Source organism: Protopterus annectens, chromosome 6.part0 (genome assembly GCF_019279795.1).
Source record: "Protopterus annectens isolate FY-2018-M chromosome 6.part0, PAN1.0, whole genome shotgun sequence".
In the NCBI taxonomy this organism is placed as follows: Eukaryota; Metazoa; Chordata; order Ceratodontiformes; family Protopteridae; genus Protopterus; species Protopterus annectens.
Window position 1 is genome coordinate 154,979,424 of NC_056737.1, and position 27,964 is coordinate 155,007,387.

Consider the following 27,964-nt stretch of genomic DNA (forward strand, 5'->3'; position numbering starts at 1 on the left):
CAATCATACATGTATATAAATGAAAACAAACCACACTGACACAATCCTAGTTGCAAGCATTTTACATTACAAACCATACTGTACAAATATTTAGTAGTATGATTCGAGCAATAGGCAAATCTGAATTCCTAGTCCTTGTGTTTAATTAAATGCAATTTGTCTGGCTTTACCTCAGTAAATATGTCCTATACGCCTGCTTATTATTTCATTTGGGTAGCCAATTAACAAAAAAATCAGCTGCCATGTAAACAAAGATAATGGACAAACAAGGCGTTGTTGCTATCTAAGCCCGTGTCTTGTCAAATCTAACACAACTATGCAGTTTGATATTTTATAAAGTTCAAGTAAAATTAAAAGGCATTATATATGTAAGCTTTTCTTCTTTTTCTTTCGGCTTTTTCCTGGTTAGCGATCACCACAGCGGATCACCTGTCTGCTCATGATTGGCAGTGGAGTTTTACGGTGTCGAGTTGCCAGCCCGGCACTCAACCTTCCACAGAAGGCACATGCACACACTCACACCTAGGGCCAATTTAGATTGTCCAATCCACGTACAGCATGTCTTTGGGATGTGGGAGGAAACTGGAGCACCCAGAGGAAACCCACGCAACCACAGGGAGGACATGCAGACTCTGCAGAGAAGGCACCCCGGCCGAGGATCGAACCGGAGAACCTCTTGCTCTGAGGTGACAACGATAACTGGAAAAGCATAATGGTTTTAGCTCAAACTAGACATTTTACACAATTTATTTTTCTGTACTGTTGATTCTGTTGAGCAGCCTAACATTGTGCTTGATCTTGGATGCCTTTATACATCATCGGATGTAAATAACTAAATACATAAATAAATAACTTAAATGGGATATGTATATATTACTGACAATATCAGTTAATGGAGCTTTATTGATGTATGAAAATATTTTACTGATGCCTCAGGTTACTGGTGAATTTTAAATACCACAGGCTTTTGAAGACTAAAAGGGAAATATCCTTCATTCAGTTCAGTGAAATGTTTTTACATACCTATAGTGTTTCTGTCACTCTCCAGACTAAATGTCTCAGGTGGGCTGCACCTGTACTTAATAGGGGACCACTGGTGTGTTAGGGTAATTCTTGACTCTTCTGAGCTGTAGAAACTGTTTGGACTATTGATGGTCATTATAAGCTTTTGTGGATAAAAACTAGGTTTTGTATCTTCAAGATAAATAAAGAACATCAATACAATGGTAACCTTCTTAACTATTTATGACAAAAGAGACAGTGGTTATAGACAGCACATAAATACAGGACCTTCAGAAGTTTATTACTGGAGAACATGGCAGGTTTGATGGTGTTTTCTGCAAAGAAAGAATGAATAGAACTATGTTTATACCTTGCTAACTACCAGTAAATCCTTGAGATGAGTGGATTTAGTATGCTACTAAAGGCTAACAAAAATTGCTCACATGAAATCCAGAGAGCCATGTGATTCAGATTTTTGGCATTTACGATTAGCTTTTGTGAGAAGCCATATCACTTGACATAGCCACTTTGTACAACTTGATGTATTTCAAGTTATATTTTAATGGCCTTTTGATTTATGTTTTGTTATTCTGATTTCATTATAATTTTTGGAAATTGATATGTAGTTTTAAATAATTTTCCTTCCTTTTTCCTAATACTATCTTATAGATGTTCCTCATTTGATCCCTGTAGCAGGAGGTTAAACCATATGGGTTATATCCTGCCTAGGATGTAACAGCCAGCCACCCTTCAAAGTTTAAGGACACATTTCCATATGCCCAGACTGTTGTAAACTTGACCACAGCAGGGAAAAACAGTGGTCTGGATGTCAAGCCCTTCAAAGCTTTCCTGCTGCTGAAGACCACTTCCCTTCCAGGCTTTTGAGTATCAATGGTCAGCTAGCATGACTCCATTGTTGGGCAGATAAGTCCCTTTTTGGGTTAAAACCTTCCACATATTCATTTTATGACCAAAATGTTAGTTTTATTTATAAAAGAACTGTTTCTTTGTAGCTAGGTTTTATTGATTTGGGTACAGTCTCAAGACCTTTTTGTCAGTTGAACTTATGTATTCTTTCTTATGTGCTTTGCGTAAACTTTTTTTCCCAACAACTTTACTGACTTTTAAAAATTATGATAATTTTTGTAAAATATTTTTAGGGGAAAGGGCTAGTGAGTTTTCTGCTTGTCATTGCCTTATTTATGTGAAAATGCTTGTTTTTTAATAGTCACCTTTTTAGTCAAGATAGCAAATTTCGTTTCAGGCTTCTTTGTCAGGTTAACCAGGTTAACCAGCTCCTTGGTTCTTCCTTCCTCCAGACACAAGATAAAGAAAATCTCTAGACAATCTTTGCCAATTCAACAGATTGCTTCTTTGCCTCAGTTGCAGATGGCTGACCATACAGCGGCCATTTCAGGTTCCTCAAACCAGTCATCTTCTTCTTCTTCTTTGGGTTCTTCTGGCTCCAAGAAGATGGGAGGAGCCTCCTACAATAAGGACAGTCCAACAAATGTGAATGGCTACAAACTCTAACCCCTACCACCAACACACATGCACACACTTTCCACCTTGGCAATCCTTATCTTCTTTACCTAAGTCTGGGTCTCTGACCCCACCCGCCCCCACTATGGCAATCCATAATATCAGACAAATAGGTTCTGACAATTATCCTTCAGGATACAGATGGCAGTATAAGTTCCTTCCTCATTGTCAGGGGATTCTGCTGTATCCCCCCAGCTGAATCCTGCTTTTTTTTCCCTCTGTCATTCAGCATCTGCTGGAGCAAGCGATTACAGAACCCATCCCTCTCTCCCTTGCAGAGAAAGGTTTTTACTCAAGAATGTTTCTGGTACCAGAAAAGAATTTTCATGGAGACCAATACTAGATTATTCCTTTCTTAACCAGTTTGGGAAAGTTCCAAAGTGTTATCCCTCTGCAACCTGTTATCCTTTATTCCCTTTTCAATTTTTTTGGTAACCCTACATTTGAAAAACAGCTTATCATCACATTCCAATAAACATAGATTTCGGGCATTTCTTAAGATTTTCTGTGTCTAGACTACACTTTCAGTTCCTTGCATTGCCCCCTGTGTTATCCACCACTGTGTTCACAAAGTATCCAGCTCCAGTGATAGCTTATTTTAAACTGTAAGGTATTCATATGTTCCTCATTTAGCTGACTTTCTTCTCTTTACAGAGACTTTTACAAAGTGTCAGGAATCTCTCACTAGTGTAAGAGATCTCTTTCACAGACTGGGTTTCAGGAGAACATTCACAAATCTTGTCCTGCTATATCACACTGGGTTGCATCACAAAACCAGAGACAAATTTTAAGCATTGCTTGTATAATCTTAAAAAATTGCTAGAATAAAATGTTTTATGTCACCATGCATTTCCTGAAAGATAAGAAGACTAAAACTTAAATGTCATTATTTAGTGAATTCAGTTCTCACTGATTTGCCAGAAAACCACATATTTTAAGAGGAACAGACCAAAAGTATGAGCCAAACATTTCCAGTGAAAATCTGGACATTTGAGAGCCACTCCTTGAATGGGTAGACAAGTCAGGCTCCTGTTCCTTGTGCACAAGGTGCAAGGTTTGAGCCTGAGTATATGTACCTGAGGGCACATCTTCTAGACTTAGAATAAAAAGCTGTAAATACGGACATCCGCTATACTTAGAATAAAAAGCTATAAATACAGACATCCACTTGCACAAATACCATATTCACTAAAGCCGAGGGTGAGCCACCCCTCACACCCCTCCCCAGCTACGTGACTGACCAGAACCCCTCACCAGCTACCTTAAGGCTCTTCCAAGGGTGCCCAATATACTGAGAAAAATTAATAGAAATGGTAGTTTGACCAAGAGCAAGGCTATTAGGAGTGGCCCACACAGTGTCACCAAATAAATATGCAAGTCCTCTCAAAACTTAAATACCACTACAAAGATTGGCCACAATGAAAGGCTTAAATATATTTAATAATAAATAAGAAAATAAGAAAATACTAAGTTTATATTCACAGTGGAATCAGAGTTCAAAACCACAGGAGATATTTAAAACAACATTGCAGAACAGGCTCAAACAAATAAAGAAAAACAAAATCTAAACTAAGTTTTACTATATTCCTGACTGTATCTAAGAGAGTTACTATTCCCTACTTACTTACTAGAGCAAGGCAAATGATGTGGTAAATTGTTCTTGTTGTTGTCAGGCCCAAGACAGAATACAGAATGCTCTATCTCACTAAGAGACTTCTCAAAATAATATCTAAAATATTACTACTAGGATACCTTGCAGAATGACATCATTTCTGGTCATCTGACGTCTAGTTCCCATGCAAAACCCCCATTACTGGAAGCTGGCAGGACTTAGAATCTCCCTGTAAAAATATGCACACAAGGGCTTTTGCTCAGATCTTTGAAAGGTGCTGGAAGTCATAAAACAATTACATTCCTCCATGCTTCCAGAATAGTAATTAGTTCACCCCAAAGACAATACAGAAAGCTTCCTATTACAGACTTTATGTCTCTGGCTTGAAACCTGTGACATAGCATCTTTATGGCTATAAAGTTATTTAATTTCAGATATTTTTCTAAGGTTTGCTGGACTGAGGTTTTCTCTGTTAAAATGTATATATTTAAGCAGTTACAATAGTGCATGTACATTTCTATTCTCTCCAATAATGCACACGTTGCATACATTTCAAACACAAGCACTTTACAAATAGCTTTTCAACACAAATATCTGCACAAATCAGTTTGATATACACACGTCATGCTGTTCTAATACATTTGCAACAAAAGCACCTTGTATAAATCAATTTGATATTCACAAATGACATAATTATTTACAAAATTCTGGCTAGCTGTGCTGGCACTACCTCCTTTCATCAAAGTAGTCTTAAATAAAGTAATTCAGCACAATCTCACTAGACAAGTATCTTACATTCAACCAGAGCAAAATATTGTGGCAGACAAGATGAGAAGGATCAGGGCAGGCCTTTATGGATGGTTCATATGTGTTTACTAGGCTAATGAACACAAGGGTCTATAGAAGTAGAAATTGAATCATGGGTTCACCTCTTTGCACAACAAACAACTATGAACATTTTTCTTCAGAACTCCTTCCAATCTAGCATTGAAAACAGATGCATTCTCATTTCCTTGTTCCTGTATGCCTTTACATTTTTTTCACTGATATGCAGGGTCATTCTGTAGATTCATAAGGACTCTCAGAGGATCAGTGTGGTGACGCCCTTCTGACACAGGCAACAGTGGATCTCCCTTCTTTTAGAAATTGCCAGGGGCAGTTATCACAACCTTCCTCATAGACAGGATCTCCTCACACAAGACAAAGGTTTGGTACATCCCAACTTGAAAAAATCTTCAACTAACTGCCTAGATTACAGAATTGTAATACCTTTTAGGCACCTATTCTCTGATGAAGTGCAGCAGGTGTTAAAGGAGTAAAGTAAGAGAATATTGCATTAGTAAATGGAAAAGATTTTTAGTTGGAGCCACATGATGAACCAAGATCCTTGTAAGGTTAGCATTTCTTTGATTCTACAATATTGATGTGAGTTATTATCCAGTGGCTTTATTATTCTATTATAAAGTTTCATCTTTCAGTCACTTCAGTATGTCTGCCAATCTTTCAAAGCATTCTCTTGTCAAGTTGTTTTAGAAAGGGGTTTGACATCCCCATCCACCTAGACTACAAGTGGCCTCCTCCTCGGCATCTTAATTATGTTTTGGGAAAAAAAACTAACTCTTGCTCCATTGGAATCATCTCATCTTTTTGACTTGAAGTTCTTAACATGGAAAACAGTGTCACTCATTGCTCTGACAACTGCAAGTAGGATATCTGAGTTGCAAGCTCTTATAGTGTGTCAACTTTATCTCATTTTCCAGAAGGATAGGGTTTCCTTGAGATCAAATCTTTCATTCATGCTTGAAGTGGTATCCAAGTTTACTTTAAGCCAAGGTATATATCCCTTTGTCTTGTTTCCAGAACCTAAAAATGAGGAAGAAAGGTTTTTCTGGATGCCAACAGAAAACTCAAATACTATCTTAATGGAATTAAAGCCTTCAGAATTTCTCATCAGTTTTTCATTTCTTATGAAGGTAAGAAAAAAGGGTAACTGGTGTCAAAACAGACAACTTCCATTTGTTTATCCTATGCAATTCCCTTTTGTTATTCCCACCAGAATAAGTCAATTCCAGACAGGGCTGAGGCATACTTTACTGCTTTAGAGCAGACTTCACTTGGACAATTCCAGAGACCCCTGGGCTGTCATCCTTCCCTTCCCCTTTCTAAACTTTGTTATTCTACCCATATAGCTTAGCTACTACAGCAGTGATCACATGATGAATATAGTCAAATTGTGTTAGTAAACTTGTCATAACTGTAGATATTCAAATGATTACAGATAGCCTTATCTTGTTATCTGTCATTTCCTACCCCACCATCTCACTGCTGCACATGGAGATGCTCACCCTAGCTTTGATCATGTGAATAGGGAAAGTCTGTCTAATCATGGCTTCTCTGGTGCATCCTAGCTTGCTTGGAATGCTATAAACTGGCTCAAATTTGTAGACATTATAGTGTGTAGCATTAATAATAAAATGCATCTCCTTTATAGCTGAATCTGTGAAAGACTCTAAGATAAACATAAATAGACAATCTGTGTTCAAGTAAACCCAGACACACAGATGTTTAATTGAAGTTGCCTTTATTTGCAAAGAAACACCAAGCTGTTCCCTCTTCTTCACTCAGTCTACCATGTCCTTTCTACAAGACTGCATTTCATTAAATATCAAGCAAGTATTTTACAAACATCTGCCTAGATATTCCTCCTGAGTTTCCAAAAATTACAACTGATAAAATGCTTAGGTATTTGACCAGCTACCACACCAACAAATTAACAACCTTAGGATGTTTAGACATTGACTGGCCAGTCCTTTGACCCCATATGTCACCTGGATGTGTCTCTTTTAGCTCAGGCATAATAATATCACTGCCAGCATTCACTGGTGAAGTCGCGGAGGTGAGGGGGCAGCACCCTCACTATGTAATGGTTTCCTCACTATCTATTCTATGTTTTAGTGGGCTTTTAACCATTGTTTTTAATGATAGCTTACCACTTCCCTGCTTTGGAGATGTATGTGCACAGACTTCATCACAGACAATGAAAATAATGTTTACTCAAAGACTTGGACTCCTTTTCTCTGTCTTTCTCTCCAAAGTGCTGTAAACTGTTTATTCAGTCATCCTTACAGCCTATAAACAGTCAGACCTCTGTAAATCATAAGAGAAAGAAATGTCACTCCATGCCCTTTACTACTCAGATTACCTATCCTATGATAAAGAATAGTCTGTGGAAATTGTGCCACCTTGCTGATAATTCCTTTCAGTTTATAGAATTAAATCCAATCAAGACTGCCACACAGTTAAATAAGAAGTAGTATTTACACAGCTGCAAAATGTTTCTCCCGATAACCCTCAGCTTTCTGAATTGTAAGGAAAGAGGTGCTGTAACTTGGCAAGTCTTTCCACTCCTACATTCTTTCCTGGGCCTTCCCTACATACATTGACGATACGTTGAGCATTTTCTGTGATGAAGTCATTTCTAAAATGCAGCTGCTGTTTTATCTCATGACCCTGTAACTAAACACTCCCACCTGAGATTGCTGAGCCGAAGTTTGGTACCACCTATTTCATCTTAAATCTTTTTCTTTGGACGCTGGTAGTATATTACCCCAACATCTTCAGATCACTACATCCTCACTCGTAATCATTTGACAATACTTTGTAGTAGATGTATGTCTGAAGAATATGTTCCCAAACATTGAAAAATGTAAATTGTTATCCTCCTGCACAGGTTCACAGAAGAATACTAGACCAACTGCCATGAAGGGTAGTAACCCTAGATCAGAATCAAACCATATACCTTGTGCCTATTAGGTCACACCCTCCCCCTCTATATGGATCATGCACATCTACTGAATATAAATTCCGGCCAATAGTCCTCTTTTGAATTCTTTCCAAGATCTTAGAGGAAGTTATTCATTCCCAGCTTGTTAAAGTCTTTAAATCATATTATCTGTTGTTAGCCAGGTGATATGGATTTTTCCCCAATGCCAGGAAAATTTGCCAAATGTTCTTTTCCTTTGATGCCGTAAATTCTAAATGCGCAGTTTTCCATATTACTGCATTGTTTTGCATATTCATAAAAATGGTGAGAAAAACAAACTCTGCAGAATCCTTTTTGATAGTTTCCTTATGATTTATGGCATATAATTGGGAATGGTGTGCTATGAGGTGAGGGTGCATGCTACACTACAAAATACTTTGAAGTGTTCCTATATGTGGTTTCTGAGATAAGTTATCAGATCTATTTTGTTGTCTGCAGGTTTTGAATATTTTTCAATTATTCTGGATTTTCATGCACAAGCCCAATTTTGGCTCATAATTTTGCTCTGCTTATCCTAAAATCAGTAAGAAAAAGATGGTGGCCTATAACCAACAAGAAGTGCCATTCGGTGCAACAGCAGACTTATTTTAATTCAGAAAATGCATTGTTAATTCATGTGCTTTTTTTTTGCAACTGTTAAATCAGTTAATATTTTAAAAGTGTCGATGATTTGGGGAACTTTGTACCTGATTCTAATGAGGAGAAGTTAACAGCTATGAGGTTAAGCTTCAGGTAATCATGTTACCTTGACAGGAACACAGAGGACTAAGCAGGATGACAAAACTGGGTGGAGCTTTGATGAAATGGAGACATAACAAGGTATAATATGGATTTGTAAGGGTAGAAGGGAGTGAGAGTAAAAAAAAATGATAGAAGTACTGTAGCGGCAGGGCAGCTATAAGGAGAGTCAGATGAATGGGCCAAGAATGATGTAAACAATGAGAGGAAATGAAAGCGAAACAAGTATAAGGAAGGAGTAAATGAGAAAAAATGGAGGGAAGAGTGCAGTCAAGAGTGCACACAGGGGAGATGAAGGTCAGTACTCTGTAAAGTCATTACAAAGAAGTAAAAATAACAGTCATGGAAAATTGCTAGACAGTCAAGAGCACAGGTAATGGGTCGATTCCAAAACGCTTGGACCCCGATTCCAAACAACCTGCTCTCAGTGTTTGCGACCACTTACTCTGAGAGTGGGCTGAGAGCAGGTGTGTTGAAATCTGGTCCCATGGTAAGCCTATTTATAAATAGGCCTTACACTGTAGTAAGACACAGTTTCACAATCAGGGCAGACTTACACTGACAGCAGGTCTTTTGGAATTTGGATCTTGGTCTCGGTGGAAGTGACATACTTTGGTGTAAGGCCTGTCTATAATCAGGTTTACACTGAGGGGTGCCAAGTAAATGCAGGCATTCTCAAAAAGTAAGGACTTTATACTGATGCCTTCCACAAAACATATGTAGCTATAGGTGCAGGTAACAAGTAAAAAAAATAGCACTCATTTTATAAGGATTTTCGTTGTGAACAACTTTGCAACCAAAGAGAAAGATTTTTTTTCTTGAAGAACAAAGTGTATTAACTTGTAAGCTTTCAGGCAAAATGGGCAAAATGGACATTTCATCAAACAGAACATGTTAGCAAGTTCTGCTGTGTTTTTTATCTTTTTTTTGTAATAGAGCTTTGGACATTAATGCTATATGTGTATATTGATGGTCAGTATTTCAGGCCTTCGTACCTGTTTCTCATATGTACTAACTCCAAGGTCACTATATCTTGGATTTGAGTGATCCCCAAGGTACACTTTAACTGTAATAAACTCACAATGCAAACATTAGTACTTCCACCCTATTTGGTCTTAAGATGATATAGTAGACCTTTTTGTCTCTTTCATTCTGGTCATCTAACTTAAACTCAAGATGTAGTTTATAAGCATGTCTGTCTCCATATTTTCTTTGTTTTATAAAAAATATCTTTCTGAAAGTTTGAAATTTAGACATGAGTTTTGTCAGTTTCCATTGTTCTGATTTGCACAGGGAATGGAGTCACCAAAGCAATTGCTATAAACTAGTGCTCATGTGAAATACCAGAGTGAGTCTACCACCACCAAAGATTGTCCTTTTGGAATATTTTAGTAGCATTACTAGTGCTTATTCTACGTGGGTGACAGTAATGCACCAAGAGTACAAACCAGAAAATAATGCAGTGACTTGCATCTGTTCTCTTGTTGCCAACCGTACCCCTCAAATTAAACACACTGTCTCCATAAAGGCAAATGTATACGTAGTCAGAAAAACAGAACTGCAGATAATGAAAAAAAATATGTGTATATATGTGTGCATGTGTTTGTGTGTGTTGTATGAGTAAAATCAGTTTGTAGTTAATATTCTGATTTAAATATGCCTGAATTCTAATGTTAAAAATATTAGGCGAGACAGTTTTTCATGCTGCAATACACACTAAACAGCCTAAAGGAGAGAAAAAAATATATTTGTAGCTCATAATAACTATTGACCTTTGTGATATACAGCGTCCCTAGTGATAGTTGCTCTAGTCTATCAACACTGAAGATTGAACATGACTTTTTAATGGAAAACATGGAGTTCCAGACTGCCATCGTAGAAGGCATTTATGGATTGTGATTGAGTACGACACAACAAAGAACAGATTCTGGATGTCTGGTTTCTGACATCATGTTCATAACATAACTACTTTCTGCTGTGCTCAAGTGTCTCATAAAGTAAAGGTCAGCGTATCACCCCTTTACTGTAATAACAGACTAAAAACATCAGCAGACCTGAACAAGTGCATGTGTTACCAGTGTGTTAATAGATGTGAAAGTGCAAAACTTGCTGTGCTGGAAAAATCTTTTTAAGACAAAACAACACTAATAGCCATCACTACACTTAGCAAACCAGGTATAAATGTTTACTGCCCATATCTATGTAGATAAGTGCAACTTCTCTTCAAGATGTTATATTTGCCAATGAATTTTTTTGCAGTCTAGTTTTCAAAACTGTGTTTCAAATAATGATATACTAAGTAGCAGTTTGTGCTCCCTGATGTAGCTGCCAAGTTAAAAGCATGAGGTGGGTGACATGATGTGGTTAGCTAATGCTATACTAAACAAGTGTGCAGTTTATTTAGTCAAGGAAAATGTGTAAACCTTCCTGGAATTACAATTAAGAGAAGCCTGAATATGTGATATACAGCCCCCTTTCTTGAATAGTTAATTGTAAGTTCTTAATAGTCATGGAGGCAATTAGGCCATAGGAGAGCCTACCCCCAACTTCCCAATTGTTTGGTTAAGTGACTTGGAGGCTAAGAGAATCAAACCCTTGACTTCAGTAAGCAATTTGTTTACAGCTCATTGCCATAGTCCTATGTGCTAACTGCCAGATAAGTCACAATAAAGTAAAGCAATGCTTACAGCTCTTCTGTAAGTTCATGACAATTCTGCAATGTAATACCTAATCAAATGCAGTGTATAATTTTATGCTATGTATTTTGCTTCATCTTTAGTATTAATAGTGTTTAAAAAAATCTTAGATTTGTTTGATCTGAGTATATATTTCTGTCCTACAAACCATGTTCTTTGTGAGATATAATGTTTATGTCTATACTGACATATTAGGATGTTACAGTGTATTATATAGGAGAAACAAATCTCCTCAAATTTGGGAACTGACATGCAGTTTTCTTAATGGACAGCATTTATGATTATGTGCTTAAAGAAATCTAAGAAAAATGTAAGTGGATTTAAAAACAGTTTCTTCTTAATTTTTCATCTATCCATTTAAGGAAATGTTAATGCTTTTCTGATTTGGAACTTTCAAATGGAATGAATATGTACTGGGTGTGTATATACGTATATATGTATATGGGTCTACTTCTGTATCCTGAAAAGGCATAATACCGAAGACTGGAAGATTGAGATGAGAAGAACGAAACCCAAAATCACGAAGTATTCCCAGGGCAAGTAAACACTTGTCCAACGGGGGGAATTATGCCCTTTCTCCAGTGCAGTGCGATCCTGGAGTTGGTATATATAGTTAGGGGGACTGTGGGGGGCATAGCCCCCCACCTAAGTGGGTTTTGGGTGAGTATTCACTTGCCCTGGGAATACTTATATGATTTGTGATCGCAAATTTTGTCCTTCTTGTCTCTTCGGTATTGTGGCTTTTCGGGATATGCAAGTAGACCCATGTATGTATGTAAGTATGCATATGGGAGCAGTTAACTTTGTCGACTGACGCCTTTGACGGCAAAGAAAAGTGCTTTTTTTTTTTTTTTTTTTTTGACAGTGCATTATTTTATCAAGTGGTGAGTTAAAATGTCAGAATTCCAACAGCTACATTTAAATTAGGTATGTACTTTGTTTTATGGTAAGTAGATATGTGTGTTAATGCTGAAACTTTCAAATATTCAGAAAGTTACTGTATCTGCAATGGGAGTTTGTGTGTGAAAGATTAGAGTAGAGGGGTAGGTAAAGGGATAACTTTAATATAGTGTATGTGTGTTATGCATGTTATATATGTTTGAGTGTCTATTGTGTCATACTGTTAGGAGAAAGTGTTTTACACTTTAGGACAGCAGCATAGGACAGTCACCTCTCCACCTACTCTTACTGATGTTTGATGCAAAACTGCAATTTATGTGCAACCAAGATTTCTTATGATGTTTGCCTGGTTATCTAAAGTGGGATTGTTTTTTTTTCTGATCAGATGAACTATGATAACAATGGTTAATATAAAGAACAGGTGTGACAAAGGGTAGCCATGTATAGCTACACTCTGATATCTAATATTCCATGTTGTAAAGAAATCCATTTTAAAAGGGGAAACAGAATTGCTACATAATTTTTTGTAATAAAGTTAAAACAGTTAGACATCAATATGTGTGTGGTAGGTTAGTCAAATCATTTCAGGAAGCTGGACCATGTTTTCAGAATGGAGGAAGCAAGAAGCATCAGGGAATCCCAATAAATGGGTGCCAAGTGTTCTTCCTTATTTATGAATTATTATTAAAAGCTGGTGACAGACTCTATGAACATGTAAATGTGTAGTGATTTTATAGTATAATACGGCAAATCTTATTGTTATATATTTCTAAAAGTTACTGCTGACATATATTCCATCATACTGTGAATTTTACTTTTTTAGGGAAGGGATAGTGAATACAAAATACTGTCGGTCTAAGTGACTAGGTCATAGGCCATTTATTTATATATTGTGCAGGACGGATCAATTTATTTCAAAGCTACAGAAAATCAGGGAGACTTGCTGCACTGAAGATTTCATCTGATGCCACATAATTAATATCTTCTGTCTATATTATATCACCCTGGATAAAATCTGTCAGTAGATTAATAATTTTTGCCACTGCAATGACTCCCATTCTTTCTTTGAAACAAATATTGTCTAAATGTAACAAGGAGGTTACCTTAATCTTGGAGCTTGGCAACATCACTCTGTCAGCATTTATACTCAGTGTTTGTAACACTTTCAGGAACAATGGACTCTTTTCTAATAATATGATTATATGTGGATTTTTTTGTCTTTGAAGCATATAACTGAAAAAAATCTCAAAATAGCCATCAGTGTTTAATTTCTAATCTTCTGGTTTAGAAGTACAAGTTACAATATTACATTAAAACAGTGCTATTTACAGACTCAGGGCATTGTAAGAGGCCATAGGCCAGCCCAGTTCTTAATGCTATTTCCATTTATGTATGTATTTATTTATTTATTGACATTTGTTTACCAGGAGAGTCTGACAGGGTATAGATGCCCTTTTTCAGCAGAGACCCTGGGAGAAAAGCTCCAGGATATCATGTTTGATGCAATCAACGTTTACAATAGAACATTTTATATTGCAGTTTCAGTGGATATGTAACACCCCTGATAACTTTCATATTGACAACACACACCCGTAAGGGTTGACCTAGTAATCAGGGACTTGGGGAAACACATATACAGTAATCTAGCCTTTGACCACCATGTGTCTACAGTGGTGAGGGAATCATTTTATGCTGTACAACTTATAAACAAAGGTATGGCATCTAGGTCCAAGGAAGTCATTGTTCCACTGTATTCGGCATTCAGACCTATCATTGAGTAAATGCCCCCTTTGGTATGTACATAATCAGGTATATCCAACAATTAGAATGTCCAAAGAGGTTCATCACTAAAAGAATACAGGGTGTAACCAACATGTCCTATGCAGGCCTCCGCAATGCCCTATCCATGTATTCTGTCTCCTACAAGCTGTTGAGGGTAGATCTATGCTTGGCATACAAGGCATCGTCAGAGCTCACTCTAATGGACCTCCTGCAAATCCACAAAGCAAACAGCACCAGAATTACCTATCCTAAACTTAAACCTTGCCTGAGATATAACTAGGACCTGCCAGAGAGACAGATATGTGTCCCAGAGGGGTCTATATCACCAAATCAAAAGCACTGAAAAGCAAACGGCTTTAACATTGAAAATGCCATTCACTGAAGTCACTCTTGTGGGGGGGTTGTGCCCACCACACACCCCACTAATTATATATACCAACTCTGAGATTGCACTACAGTTAGGAAAGAACAAATTTTCCAATCTTCACTGTACCGCGATCTGACAATAAACACCTCAATGAATGGCATTTTTGATATTAAAGCCATTCGCTTTCTGGTATTTTTGATTTGGTGATATAGGCCCTCCCCAGAGACAACCCCTTCTCTGGAACAGGCTTACTATCAATGTGAAGCAGAGTTCTTCCCTAGCCCAATTCAAGTAATTTAGACAATTGGATTGAGAAAGCAAATTAATCACTGGTTTGGCATCTATGTCTCTAATGGACACAGGCAGCCTGTAAATGGTTCATCTCCCAGGCCCCTGCTTGTACATATTTTACCTCCCAAGCCTTTGCTTACAGTTATCAAGGGTACTAGAACTTGGCAGAGATTTGGGATGCATGGCTAGGCTTAAAAAGGCCCCTGTGACCGTTAGCCTAGTAAACACCTAAGAACCTATAAACTTATATAATAGTCAGTATAATAAAATTAACCACCTTAAAATCTTCATCTAATTTTGCCATTGATACATGATTCCTCGATGACATGATGGACACAAATGTATTATACTCAAAAGTGTAACTCAAGGATCTATTGTTGCCCCCCCCTTCTGTTCTCTGTATTTATCAATTAACTTTCCACTTGATCTCTCTTGCCTTCCTCTCCTGTTACACACAGGCAACATGGTCCACTACCACTCTAACTACTCCCTAACATGCTTACAGCAAAATCTACAATCTGACTTCAATCACCTCAGTGAGTGGATTATTCCTGAAAACCTCATACTAAATACATCCAAAACTAAATGTATACTTTTTTGGTACTAAACAAAAACTCAGCAGATCCACAAATACTTTAACAATCTTTAATCCGAATAACCACCCTTAGAGCAAGTCTCCTCATTCAAATATTTTGGTCTTTGGTTAGACTCCTCACTCAACTTCTACCTGCATCTTAATAATATGTGTGAAATAAATGAATCCCCTACTCCTTTGGGACCCAAAGAAATATTCCCCTTTCTCTCACATTCCACCAGATGTGCTTTAAGGAAAGGAATCATCCTCCTGCTACTTAAATTCAGCTTCCCTCCTATATTACCAGCCTGTACTAAAAACTACATCACTATTGAAGCACTAGAATAAAAAATATGTAGATTTATTACAGAGTCCCCAAGAAATGAACAGCACTGTATAACCAGTTAGCCAAAGAGCAGACCTACTCCTATGCCTAAAACTGTTCAAACACCTGCACGAGCATACTCTTCCACCTTTAACCTCAAAAATAAAAAGACATGCCCCAGCGTACAAGCATTGTTGGAGTATAGATGAGAAACAGTGTCACTCTTAACATTTCTTTGTAACAGCCTGGTGACCAGCTTGCAGCATAGGCCGCTACAGAAACCTAATGTTAAATTTAATGCAACAGTGGACATGCTCATTGTTAAAACGATGACCCAATAACATAATAGTTTGTTGTTTGCAGTTTGATGAAAACCAAATACCTCTTTGCGTAGAATTTTTTAGAAGTGTCTGCTTGCATGAAATTTTATAAATCTGTCTTCTTTAAAATGTCAGTTTGAATATTACTGTCCCTGTTTAATGACCTCTATTCTACGGTTAGTCTCCTTTTGATTGCGTTGATAATGAATGATACTGGTATTACACATGACAAAAGTTCAATGTTTATTATTATTATTATTATTATTATTATTATTATTATTATTATGATTATTATTATTATTATTATTATTATTATTATTATTCGTGCTGCTATCATTATTACTAGTTTCATCCTTATCTGAAAGTCTGTTAAACTGCTATTAAAATAGCAATGTCACATTTTGAAACACTACTTTTTTGAGGTTTCTAGTTTATACTAAAGGGTAAGATTGCTTAGAAGTTCCAGATTATAAATCCTCCCACTACCTGTGGCTTTTTGTTGCTGAATAATATGTTTTGTGATGATATCAGATTTATGTCTAGTTACAGTCTATGCTTTTCGGTCAGTTTCTCATGTGCTGCACCAAATAATGGACAGCGTACAACCTAAGTATCTGTACTAATTATCATTTGCACCATGACTGCCACTGTACTATAATCGTGTATGTTTGAGTGTATCCTTGGAAAATACTGTAAAATGTAACATATAATATTTTGGAAACAGTGTATATACTGTATCATACCAAATTAAAAACTGAAACGTAAAGAAATTCAGAATTGAATAAAGAAGTGACTATCCAGACACTGTGAAGGTAGCATCTGTAACATACAGCAAGTTCAGTAAATATTCTAAGCTACACAATAGGTTATGTTATGAAGGAACTCTATTTGTGACACACATTAACATGTGCTGCATATTTTTCCAGCAACCAATCGACCTCAGTAATCTGGCATATATGTATATGTAATATGTCCTTGGAAAAAGGATATGGCAACCTCAGGCTTTCAGATTTCCCTATGAAAAATAGGTTCTAAGGGTCTCTGATCTTGTATTTTAGTTAAAAAGAACTCCATGGCTGAGTGACAGTTCTGATCTAAAGCATTTAAGTGTAAGTTTTGATCTCTCTGCTTTTGATTAAAACTAATGAGCTCATTTAATTCAAAATGGGAATCTCTGATAAGAGAAATAAGGTTGATGTGATTGGATTAGAGGGGCGAATTAAACTCTTAGAGCTGAAGTTTGTGCTTATATAGTGTATTAAAAAGCTGTTGGCGTATTATGGTGTGTTAGATGATGAGAAAAATTTCATAGTAATTCATATTTAATCAGAAGAAATGAAAGTACTAAATATAACATGGCTTTGCTTTTCCCTCGAGTGATAAAGAGTTAGTTAGATTTAAAATGACATCAAATCATGCCCTCTAAAACAAAACAGAAAACTTCAAAGATACTCTCAAGAAAAGAACTTTTGTAACTGATTGCATCACACATCTGGATAAGTGCTGTATCATTTCTGAATATACCAAAGAGCAGCTGGTTTATTTTTTTAATTGCTTTTAATGTTTGATGAGTTTTCTACATGTTAAGATGGCAGGATGTTATTACAAACTGAGAAGCTGACAGTTGCTTGTTTTTTTTTTGTCTTGTACTTCTTACTGTGTGACCATGCTCATGTCAGACTCCTGTGGTGTAGGACAAGCTTTGTGAGTGTGAAGTTAGTGCTTTAAGTACGTGTGAGGCCTTGCTTTTGTCTGTGATATAATAATTTTGCTTCCATCCCAGAGTGTTCTTGCTGATTGCAGTTTTAAATAGAATTAAGTTATTAAATAACTAAAGTTGTAACACGTAGCATTGCCTTTCCTGAAACTAAAATGTATATAATTTATAAAAATGTTAGAAAGTTATTTCTGGCATTTTGTATTAACATCTGAAACATTCAAGTATACATCTTACATTATTAGTTTACTACCTTTGTGATGTAATATTTCATATTCCATGCCCCACAGAATGGCAAGTTTTTATTTCATAAAAGTAGTGATGGCAAATGGACAGTCTGTAAATCTTTATTTTTTTATCTTTTATCTTTGAACTTTAAAGTCGTATATTAGGAATAGCCTAGATTTTAGTACAGAGTATTAAAACTATGAGTTGTCAAAGAGCCGCTTCCTATAGTGCATGGTTTGATTCTCACAGCCTCCTTTTGCCTACTGTATGAAAATGAGTAAGTCATTTAACCAGACAAGGCATTGTGGCAACTGAAATATTGAGCTTAGGTCCTCAGTGGACTCCTGAACTGCAAGCCTAGTAAGTACATATGATCCTATATTACAGCCTTTCCTATAAAAAATATAATTGAGTAAATATCAGTCCTGATGTTTGTTGAGTCTTTCAACTTTTCCCGGTTAGGGGTCGCCACAGCGGAACTCTGGTCCGCTAATGATTGGCAGTAGATTTTTACGTGCCGTGTTGCCGGCCCTGACGCACAACCTTCAACGAAGGTACACCCATTCATGCATGTCTTCACACAGAAGACGCTCTAGCTGAGAATCGAACAGGACAACGTCTTACTGTAAGGCAACAATGCTACTGCAGGACCACCACAGCAGTATAAAGTAGTAATTTGATTTTAAATTTTAAATCTACATTTTATGTTTTTAACAATTGCTCTGCTGATGGATGAATGTCATTATCATTCTGCATTTTCAGTTTTCGTTAGTAAACTTCTGGATCTGTCAAATCTCTTTTACTTGGCTGCTGTTGTTCTTTGTATGTTTGTTTTAGTGGGAGTTTTGAAAGTCTGGTCAAGAATCAAGGCTATGTGTGTTTTCTTCTGGTATGTTTTTGACTGCAGAGATAAAAAAAATGTGAATCTGTACCAGATTTATTTTCAGTGGGACCATCATTCAGGTGTTTCCTAACTGTTATTAATTTCATATATGTTGTGATATTTTTGTCTAAAAATGTCAGTCTGGTGAAACTGCTGACTTATTGAGTGTTGGGAATTTCTGAATTGTTTTATATATGAGGTAGGATCAGGCCAATATCAACACGCCATATTATTTACCAATATTTTGTGTTGTAAATTCTTTGGTCTCAAAAAGTAAAATCACTTTCTGCCAAAATCTGCTCCAGGATATGCCAATTTACAAGTCCCAATATTAAAGGAAGGAAAGAGATATGTCTTTTCAGTTTCCAGCTCTGATTATGTTTCAAACTATTTGTTTTTCACCACATTTTCCTCATTTGCCATGCTTATTTTTATTTTTTTTAAGTCAGGAATAGCAGAAAAGCTAAAGAAACTAGAAATAATCCTCTTTGTCACCCATTGGTTTGCCAACGGGCTCACAGACAGAACACAGAAAATTAATATGGGGAAGATACCTCCAAAAAGAGATAAGTCACCAGTGGATTCCCTTGGGTTCTGTACTGGCACATCTTCTGTTTGGCATCTGCTTTTCCGAAGTAAAAGAAAATCCCAAAGGGCACTGTCTGACTACATTTGCAGATGACTGCAAGTCAGGAGTCGTCATTGAATTCCCAACTGACTTAGTTATCCTGCAGGAAGGTTTGGACCAAATAAATAACATGTCAGAATCATGGACTGAAACCTTAATGCCAAAAATACATTATTGCATCCTTTGGGAAGTCATTTAACCCAGGGAACTACCACATTAATAATATAGCCCTAAGAGTTGACCCAGCTGGTTGGTATTTGGGAATGTATGTGGCTAGTGACCTAACTTTTGGCCAACCTGTGTCCATTGTTGTAAGAAAGTCTTTCTATATTGCACAGCTTATAAACAAGAGATTGTGTCTAGATATAGGGATGTTATTGTCTCCCTTCACTCAGCTCTCCTTAGGCCAGTCATTGAATATAATGCCTCCTTTGGCATGTATCTGTCCAGACATATACAACAACTGGAATACCCACAGAGATACCTTGCTAAAAGGATGCAAGGCCTAAACAACATGTCCTACATGGACCAACTCAAAGTCCTGTTACTAGACTTGATATTGTACAGGCTGCTAAGAGATGACCTGTGTCTGGTATGCAAGGCATCCTCTGACCTTTTACTGATTGATTTACTGCACAATAGCAAGTTAAATGAAATCAGAAATTCTCAGTCTAGAGATTTAAACCTCTTCTGTAACATCAACAGGATGGTTTGGAGGGAGAGGTATGTCTTACAGAGGATACCAACACTCTTGGACAGTTTGTCCACCCACATAATACAAAGTTCTTCCCTATCTATATTCAAGCACAGCTTGGACCTATAGATGGGAAGCAAAAAACATACCCCAGAGCTGCCCCCTGTACTGGGAATTAATGGACTGATGCAGCTCTTAAATACTTTAATCCCATGCATGGGTCCCCTTAAATTATTTATGGTATGATCCCACTTATTTTCATTAGGGGCAATACATAAGTACTGACCATGGGATGGTTAAGGGCAGTCTCTAACCAAATGGGATAGGTCAATTTGAGCATAAAAAGGGAAACTGGTTAGGCTTATAATGGCTCACAAGTGCAGCTAGCCTATTACTTACTTATGAACCTACGAACATATAAAGATAAGGAATGTTGCACCACAGGTGTGGCTTGGATATCGCAAACCATTCAAGTGACATTTAACTACATTTCATGCTGGGACATAAATAGAAGCAGAAGTGTGACAATTCAGTATAAGCATATTTATTTAATCTTAGTTAATGTTTTTAATGATTCATAAATAGTTACATTACATGTAATGAAATTCTTAGTAGCTGGCAAATAATTTCATTATACAGTATAATGTAGTGGGAAGGGTGACAATTTGTATTTCTAATGTCTTTAAAATTAACTTTTTTTCTTGGATATTACTGAAGCAGCAGCATTAAGTGTTTTTTTTTCAGTGACGTATAGCTGTCACGATTTTTTACAAATGTTGCCTCCCTGGAAATAACTACTAGGTGGACTTATGAGTTAGAGTAAGACATTGCTGCATCATATTTCTGAAAGGAAATAACCCAGTGCTGTAGTGGTGTAGAAACATACCTGTGATGATTGCAGTAGTAATAGTAATAATAAAAAATGCATTCTTCAAAATTCTGCATTGTAAGTGAGGAAAGAAAGAAAGAGGTAAACAGAAATAAAAAATGTATTTGTATTGGTAATTATATCTGGAAAATAATTACCACATTGTCCATGTTGTCATAACAATCCGTACAGCATAAGAAGTGATGTAGATATTTTTACTATTAAGATGTACAAATTGCCAAATTCCTTATTTTGTTTACAGAATGTGAGAATGGAAAATGAAACGTAATTCACAGATAAATATAAGGTTTTGCTGTAGGTACTATGAGAAAATATAATAAATTGTGCAGGTAACATATATTATGGCAGAATAAGAAATATTATCTGTGATCAACACTTTCAAACAATGGTTCAATTAACTTAAGACAATAAGGAACACTGTTGTTACATTGTAGCTCTCCTAGGCTTTGGAAGAACTGTTGGATTCCATAAGCCTTTATGAAATGACATTGACAAGAATTATAAATAGGATTATTGCATTCTACACTTCTTTTTTAACTTTTCTAACTGCAGAAAAGAAACTGCAACATATTACTGTGCAATTTGGGAAATTCGGTGATTCTAGCTTTTTTCTTTCTTTTTTTTTTTTGAGTTTGAAAGTTTTTCTTTCTTTCTTCAACTTTATCAGACATGTACTGGAGCTTCTCCATTAGAGTGAGGGATGTCACTATCACAATCCTGATGACTAGGAGGAGTTTAATGTAGTACCAACCCTTGCAGTCTACTTCATGCATCCAGTGGCATCAGAGTGGTTTACATGAGAGTGCTGTGACATGTATACTCTCACTGTGGACTTCTGTAGCTTTCCCCTTTGCTCCTGCTTTTCTCAGTGAGATTTCTGATGAGGAATAAACACCACTCCCTACATAAAGAGAAGGAAACCTTGCTGTTGACATTGAATGCTTGTCTGTTCTGACTAGCACCTGGCATCCAGCAGCTTAACTAAGCCTTGGGTGACAATGTCTTCAATGGAAATGTCTCAGAATATTAAATTTTTCTCTCATAAATAGAGTGACCTCATCCATTCAGTGCCACCCCAAAACTGAAAGTGCTTTCCTGGACATCCTTCCCATGAATTGTGCTGCTATGGCTTTTATTATAACATTGACAGGACACTACTCTAATTTACAAGTGAATGTAGGTGCCTCTTTCATGGTGAATGTCCTCCTAAACATTTACATTTATAAACTACTTTGTACTTTACAAGTATTGACAAAATAGCTGAATATAGCATCCTAGCATTCACTAAGCCAGGAGCAACAGCTGCATATGACCCTCTTGTAGTCCTCCCACATTCTGTCAGACTAACAGACTTCCCTCCAGTGGCTCCCTTCAATACTTCTTGTAGTTTGGTGACCCTGTTCCAAAGAAATGTATTTGGACCCAGGGCTTATAATTTCCTAACAAAAGAATACTTTTGTCCCTCTATATTAGTACCAGGCTTTTCCTTTGGACCTTCACAGACTAGTGCATGAAATTCTTATTTGACTTTCAAAAGCTAGTGCAAGTACTTTCTTTAATTCGGCTTTATTGTAAAGCCATCCTATACTATTTGTACTCTATTTCTAACTTACCTGCTTAGTGTCTACACTGATACTGATAGTTTTTTTAGGAACCCACCTTACCTGTTGCTCTCGGTGGAACCCTGCTCCTTTCACCCTTGCTACTGCTTGGGCTCACTACACTCCCCTACCCTGCCCCCATTTCCCACCCGCCCCCACTATCCCTAGATTTATACCTACCCTCTCCACCTACCTAACCTACACCAGTCACTCTCTAGTAAGCACCTCATCATCAACCAATCCCCTTATCCCCACCCACACATACTACTTCCACTAACATGACACACTCACACTATCACAAGCCAATTACCATGTACACAGTCTATCTCACCATCCTCTTTCTCCTAGCATCAACACACTACCTTACCTCCTACCAAACCATACTTAATGGTACCTCAACTACCCCTTCAAAACATACTTCCTCTCACACACCTCCCACCCATCACTACAGCCTACACATATCCCCAAGTAGTCACCACCACATTATTCTCGCTCCTCCCTCAGGAGAACTTCTCACAATCGCTACCAAATCACTTACTACAAATAGATACATAGCCATTATAACCAAACTAACTAAACCCTTATACCATATTAGCCATCAACTGCTCCTAGCTGGAGACATACACCCCAACCCAGTGCCAAACCATTGCACAAATACTCCATTTATTCCAATTCTCTCGCCCAACCAATCTCCCATCTCTAGACCAAAAAATAGCCCTCTACTACTTAGCTTAAATATCAGAAGCATAAATAACAAAGTGCACCTACTTCATTCTTTGATATCCACCTATTCCCCAGATTTACTATCCTTAACTAAAACATGGTTAAAACCCACAACACCAGACAGTGAGTTCCTCCCACCTGGGTACAACGTATTATGAAAAGATAGACTATCCAAAAAGGGGGTGGGGTAGCATTACTTTACAAAAACAACCTAAAAATGTGTACTGTTAATCCCCCAGTCCCTTCCCTCAATACTTCTGAACTTCTCCTAACCAAACTCAAACGTAGCGACAAAAAAATCAGTCAATGTTATCACTGGCTATATACCAACAGGCAACCATATTCCCTCCCTAGAATCCCTCCTATGCTGAGTTAATCAAAATCTTCCTCAAGAAACCATCATCCTAGGTGACTTAAATACTGACTGGAACACTTGTTCAACCACTAACCCCACCAACCTTATTAATCTCTACAGCTTCTCCCAAGTCATTCAATCTAGCACTAGGCTAGGAAATGCTAAAAAAATAGATTTGATCTTGATAAGTAAGACCAGTACTCCATAACAAGCAGGACTCCTTCCAGACACCCTTAGTGACCACCAACCCACCTTCTTACTAAAATACAAAATCCATGCCAACTTTACCCCACTAATACAAACTACCTGGAACAAAAATAGCTTTGACCCAAACAAATTCAAACTTGAACTAAAATACCATAATTCGAACATACTAAAAAAAGTACCCCTAGAAGAAGCTGTAATCCAGTTCAACAATACTTTTCTAAAAATCCTAGATGCCCATGCCCCACCTCGTACCACAAACTCAAAATGAATACTGCACCCTGGATCACCAAAGAGACTAAAAATAAGATTTCTCAAAGGAATAGAGCTTGACATCACTGGAGAGCCACAAAAACTAGAGCAACTAGAGAACAATTCCAAAAACTTAGAAACAAAACCAAAATAACTATTCTCTAGGATAAAAATAATTATTTCCTACATCTGCAAAACAGGCACCAAAACAACCCCCAAAAATTCTGGGCAGAAATAAATAAACACATTCACCCCGGCAAAACCTCCATCCATCACTAACCTCCACAGGTGAAATCACTGACATACCTGAATCATTCAACAAATACTTCATAGAAACCATCTCTAAACTAGTTCAACAACAACCCACTACTGCTACTACTACTAATATCCCTAAACCTTTTGTCAATCCCCAAACTACCTTCCAATTCCAACCCATCCCTACCAATTATGTCAAACAATTACTATCCAAACTTAAACCTACTACCCTAGCAGCAGATGGCATCCCTGCAGAATACCTCCAGTTGGCTGCTAATGAACTTGCCTACCCAATCTCTATTCTACTTACCAGATCTGTATCAGAAAGCACCATCCCACCAATCTGGAAAACCTCCTACATCATCCCTTTACATAAAGGTGGAACATCCATTGACCTCACTAATTATTGCCCTATTGCCATCCTGTCACACTAGCAGAAATTCTTGAAAAATGTATACATTACCAACTTATGCCATACCTACTTAATAACCAACTTCTCTCTCATACCCAGCATGGATTCTGCCCTGCCCACAGTACAACCACAGCCCTTCTTTCATTTACAAACCTCATAAACCAAAACAGCCACTTAGGTAAACTAACATCTGCCATATTCTTGGACCTGTCAAAAGCCTTCGATATGGTCAGCCATCCCAAACTACTCCACTCCCTTACTAATCTTGGCTTTAGTGATCACACACTGGTCTGGTTTCAAAACTGTCTACATGGTAGACAACAAGCAGTTTGATGGGACAACAACCTATCCTCACTACTCCCTCTTACCACAGGAGTCCCACAAGGGTCCATTCTGGGACCCCTGCTATTCTCCATCTTCATTAATGATCTCCACAGCATATGTCAAGATGCAACTGTTATACAATATGTTGATGACTCAACATTAGTCTGCTCAGCCAACAACCCACATTAACTCCTTTCCATTACCCAAAAAGCCTTCCAAATTACAGAAACCTGGTTTCTTAACAAAAACCTATTACTTAATCCCAAAAAAAACAAACTGTTGCTATTTAAGCCAAACAAATCCATCTCAATGCCCAACACATTCAATATTGTGTTCAGAGATGGGACGATCATCTCTCCAGACACTCATACTAAACTGCTAGGAGTGACCATTGACAACAACCTCAAGTTTGATCTACATATAAATCAAACTATTAAAAACATTCACAGAACCTGGGCAGTCTTTATAAAAACAAACCATTTCTAACCCAAACTGCTAGAATAACCATAGCTCAAACCCACCTCCTCTCCACATTATTCTACACCGCTCCCATGTTCACCAACCTACCCAAAACTGAAATGGCCAAGCTTAACATCTGCTACAATCAAATTGCCAAATTTGCTACTGGTGCCCCCTACCATGCTTACCACTGTCATTCACTAAATCAACTTAAGTGGCTTGAATTTCCAAATCTCCTCTCATTCCATCAGCTTTATTTTGCCCGGAAACTCCTACTACTTCCTGAAAAAAAAAACAGCACTGTCTAATCTACTTAAACTACAAACTAATACCAGACAACTTCGCTAAAAGACTAAGAAAGGTGACCAAAAGCAATAACACAGCAGGTGATTCCCTCTTCCCTAACTACATTGGTAACATTTGGAACTCATTACCTTCTGCTATTACCTCAGCCAATTCAATGGTTACATTCAAAAAGCTACTAAAAGAACTCCTAAAACTCACATGGCTATGCCCTTGTTACCCACCAGGTTGACCCATATCGCACCCTCTGACCCCCCCCCTTGTGCTCCTTTTCACTTCTATCCCTTCAAGAAGAATCGTGACTCCTCTTTTTAGTGCCTCATCTGCGAACACCCACACCAACAGCCAGCAATTATACACATTCCAACTTTAAACCCAACCACATCTCACAAAACTAACCCTAGCATCCACTCCCAGCCCCCTTTTACTTACATTTGTCTCAAATCAATGTTACTACTGGAAACTAGTACATTCTAAGTACTACTTTACTCTAACTTAAACTATAGAATTTTGTTAAAACTTGCGACTACCAATGAATATTGTACTTTGTAACTTTAAAACTATGGAATCTTGTTAAGTCATGTGTTTTCCTGTGAATACTTGCTTGCTATGTAGAAATCTCATAGTTGATTTTTCTTAATCTATGGAGCTTTTGTTCCTGGGCCTCCGCTGAAAATGGACATGCATCCAGTCGGACTCTCCCGGTCAACAAATGTAAAATAAAATACATTATCTTTAACATCTAAGGCACAACAAATACTAACTTAAATAATTGCATACTACCACTACTTTCTATTTTACTGTTATGCATTGCTAGAATGTATTTTAATTCCTGTGTGCCATGTGAGGCTTAGGAGATACCAAAGAGCAGTGTATTAGTTCACAATGTCTTTTGACAAATCAGGATGCAGAATTTATTTTTACATTGCTGTCAGCTATTAACAGTTCATGCTATTAATAATATTTCTAAGGGGCAATTTTTGATGATCAGAAGGACTACCACTAAGCTTCAGAAACACTGTGAGGAAGGTATAGATGTGAGCAAACGTTTTGTTTAATTGAAGAATACTAACCAGCAGCAACATTTCATATCAGATTTAATTACCCATGCTGTCATTTGTTTTACCCAAAGACTGAATCTATATACATCCTAATACAGGATGCATTGTTTAGACAAGTGTTACATACCTGTAGCAATATGCATTACATTTAGCTAGATGTGAAAGCATTTCTTTTCTAGGTAGAAAACAATCAGATGTAAAAGAAAGAGATTTATGATTATGTCAAATTGAATAAGAAATATAATCAAAGAACTTCCGTGGCCATATAGCTGTAAGAGGAAGGAGAAACCAGTTAATTAGAATTGTTTTGTTTTACAGTTGCTAAAGCAACATCAAAAGGTTTGATTTCAATAATGATTGGTTGAAAGTGGTAATAAGACAGGCCAAATCAAGTTGCATGCCAGCAGATATTTTTACGGAGCACCTTGTTAGAAACAAAAATAACAGTTATGAACTGATTGGATTAAAAGTGGTGGTGTAGTGCCTAAACATTCTTTTGTATGTTTTAATACAATGTTACCAGATTATCTGAGCCATTCATGTCATGTCTTCATTTAAATGCAGTTGTCAAAGAATTCAGAGGAAGATAAAGCATCGTTTTTCACTAAATATCAGAATGCGGTGGTTACTTGAGTGAACAAATATTGACCATTTTATGTTTTTTGTTTCTTCTTTCTTCTCCTTAATTTTTTTTAGTGGAATCTACAAGTCCAACTTTATTAATGTCAGACAACAGTATTGAACGGTCATTTTTCATTCGAATGAAATCTACATTGACCAAGCGAGGTGTTCATATTAAATCATCAGGATATAAGGTATGTTATTTATACAAAAAGATCTTCACTGGCAATTGAAGACTTCTTTATTGATTTGCTAAAGCACTTCTTCCTGGTAGATATTTTCTTACACTAAATTAAGCTTTACCTGTTAGCTTCTGTACTTGTTTGCAGGCAAATAGCAGACACTCTGCAATGCAAATGGTGAAAGAAAACCTCAGGGAACAT

General features: G+C 37.1%; 1 protein-coding gene across 3 annotated transcripts in view; it reads left to right on the top strand.

Annotated features, from left to right (window-relative positions):
- Positions 1-27,964, top strand: part of NPAS3 (neuronal PAS domain protein 3) — a 2,415,438-nt gene that overhangs the window by 2,243,425 nt on the left and 144,049 nt on the right. For all 3 annotated transcript variants that reach the window (XM_044073889.1, XM_044073888.1, XM_044073890.1), the window contains exon 6: positions 27,657-27,775. In XM_044073889.1, the coding sequence (XP_043929824.1) occupies positions 27,657-27,775 (119 nt within the window). The remainder of the gene's footprint in view (positions 1-27,656; positions 27,776-27,964) is intronic.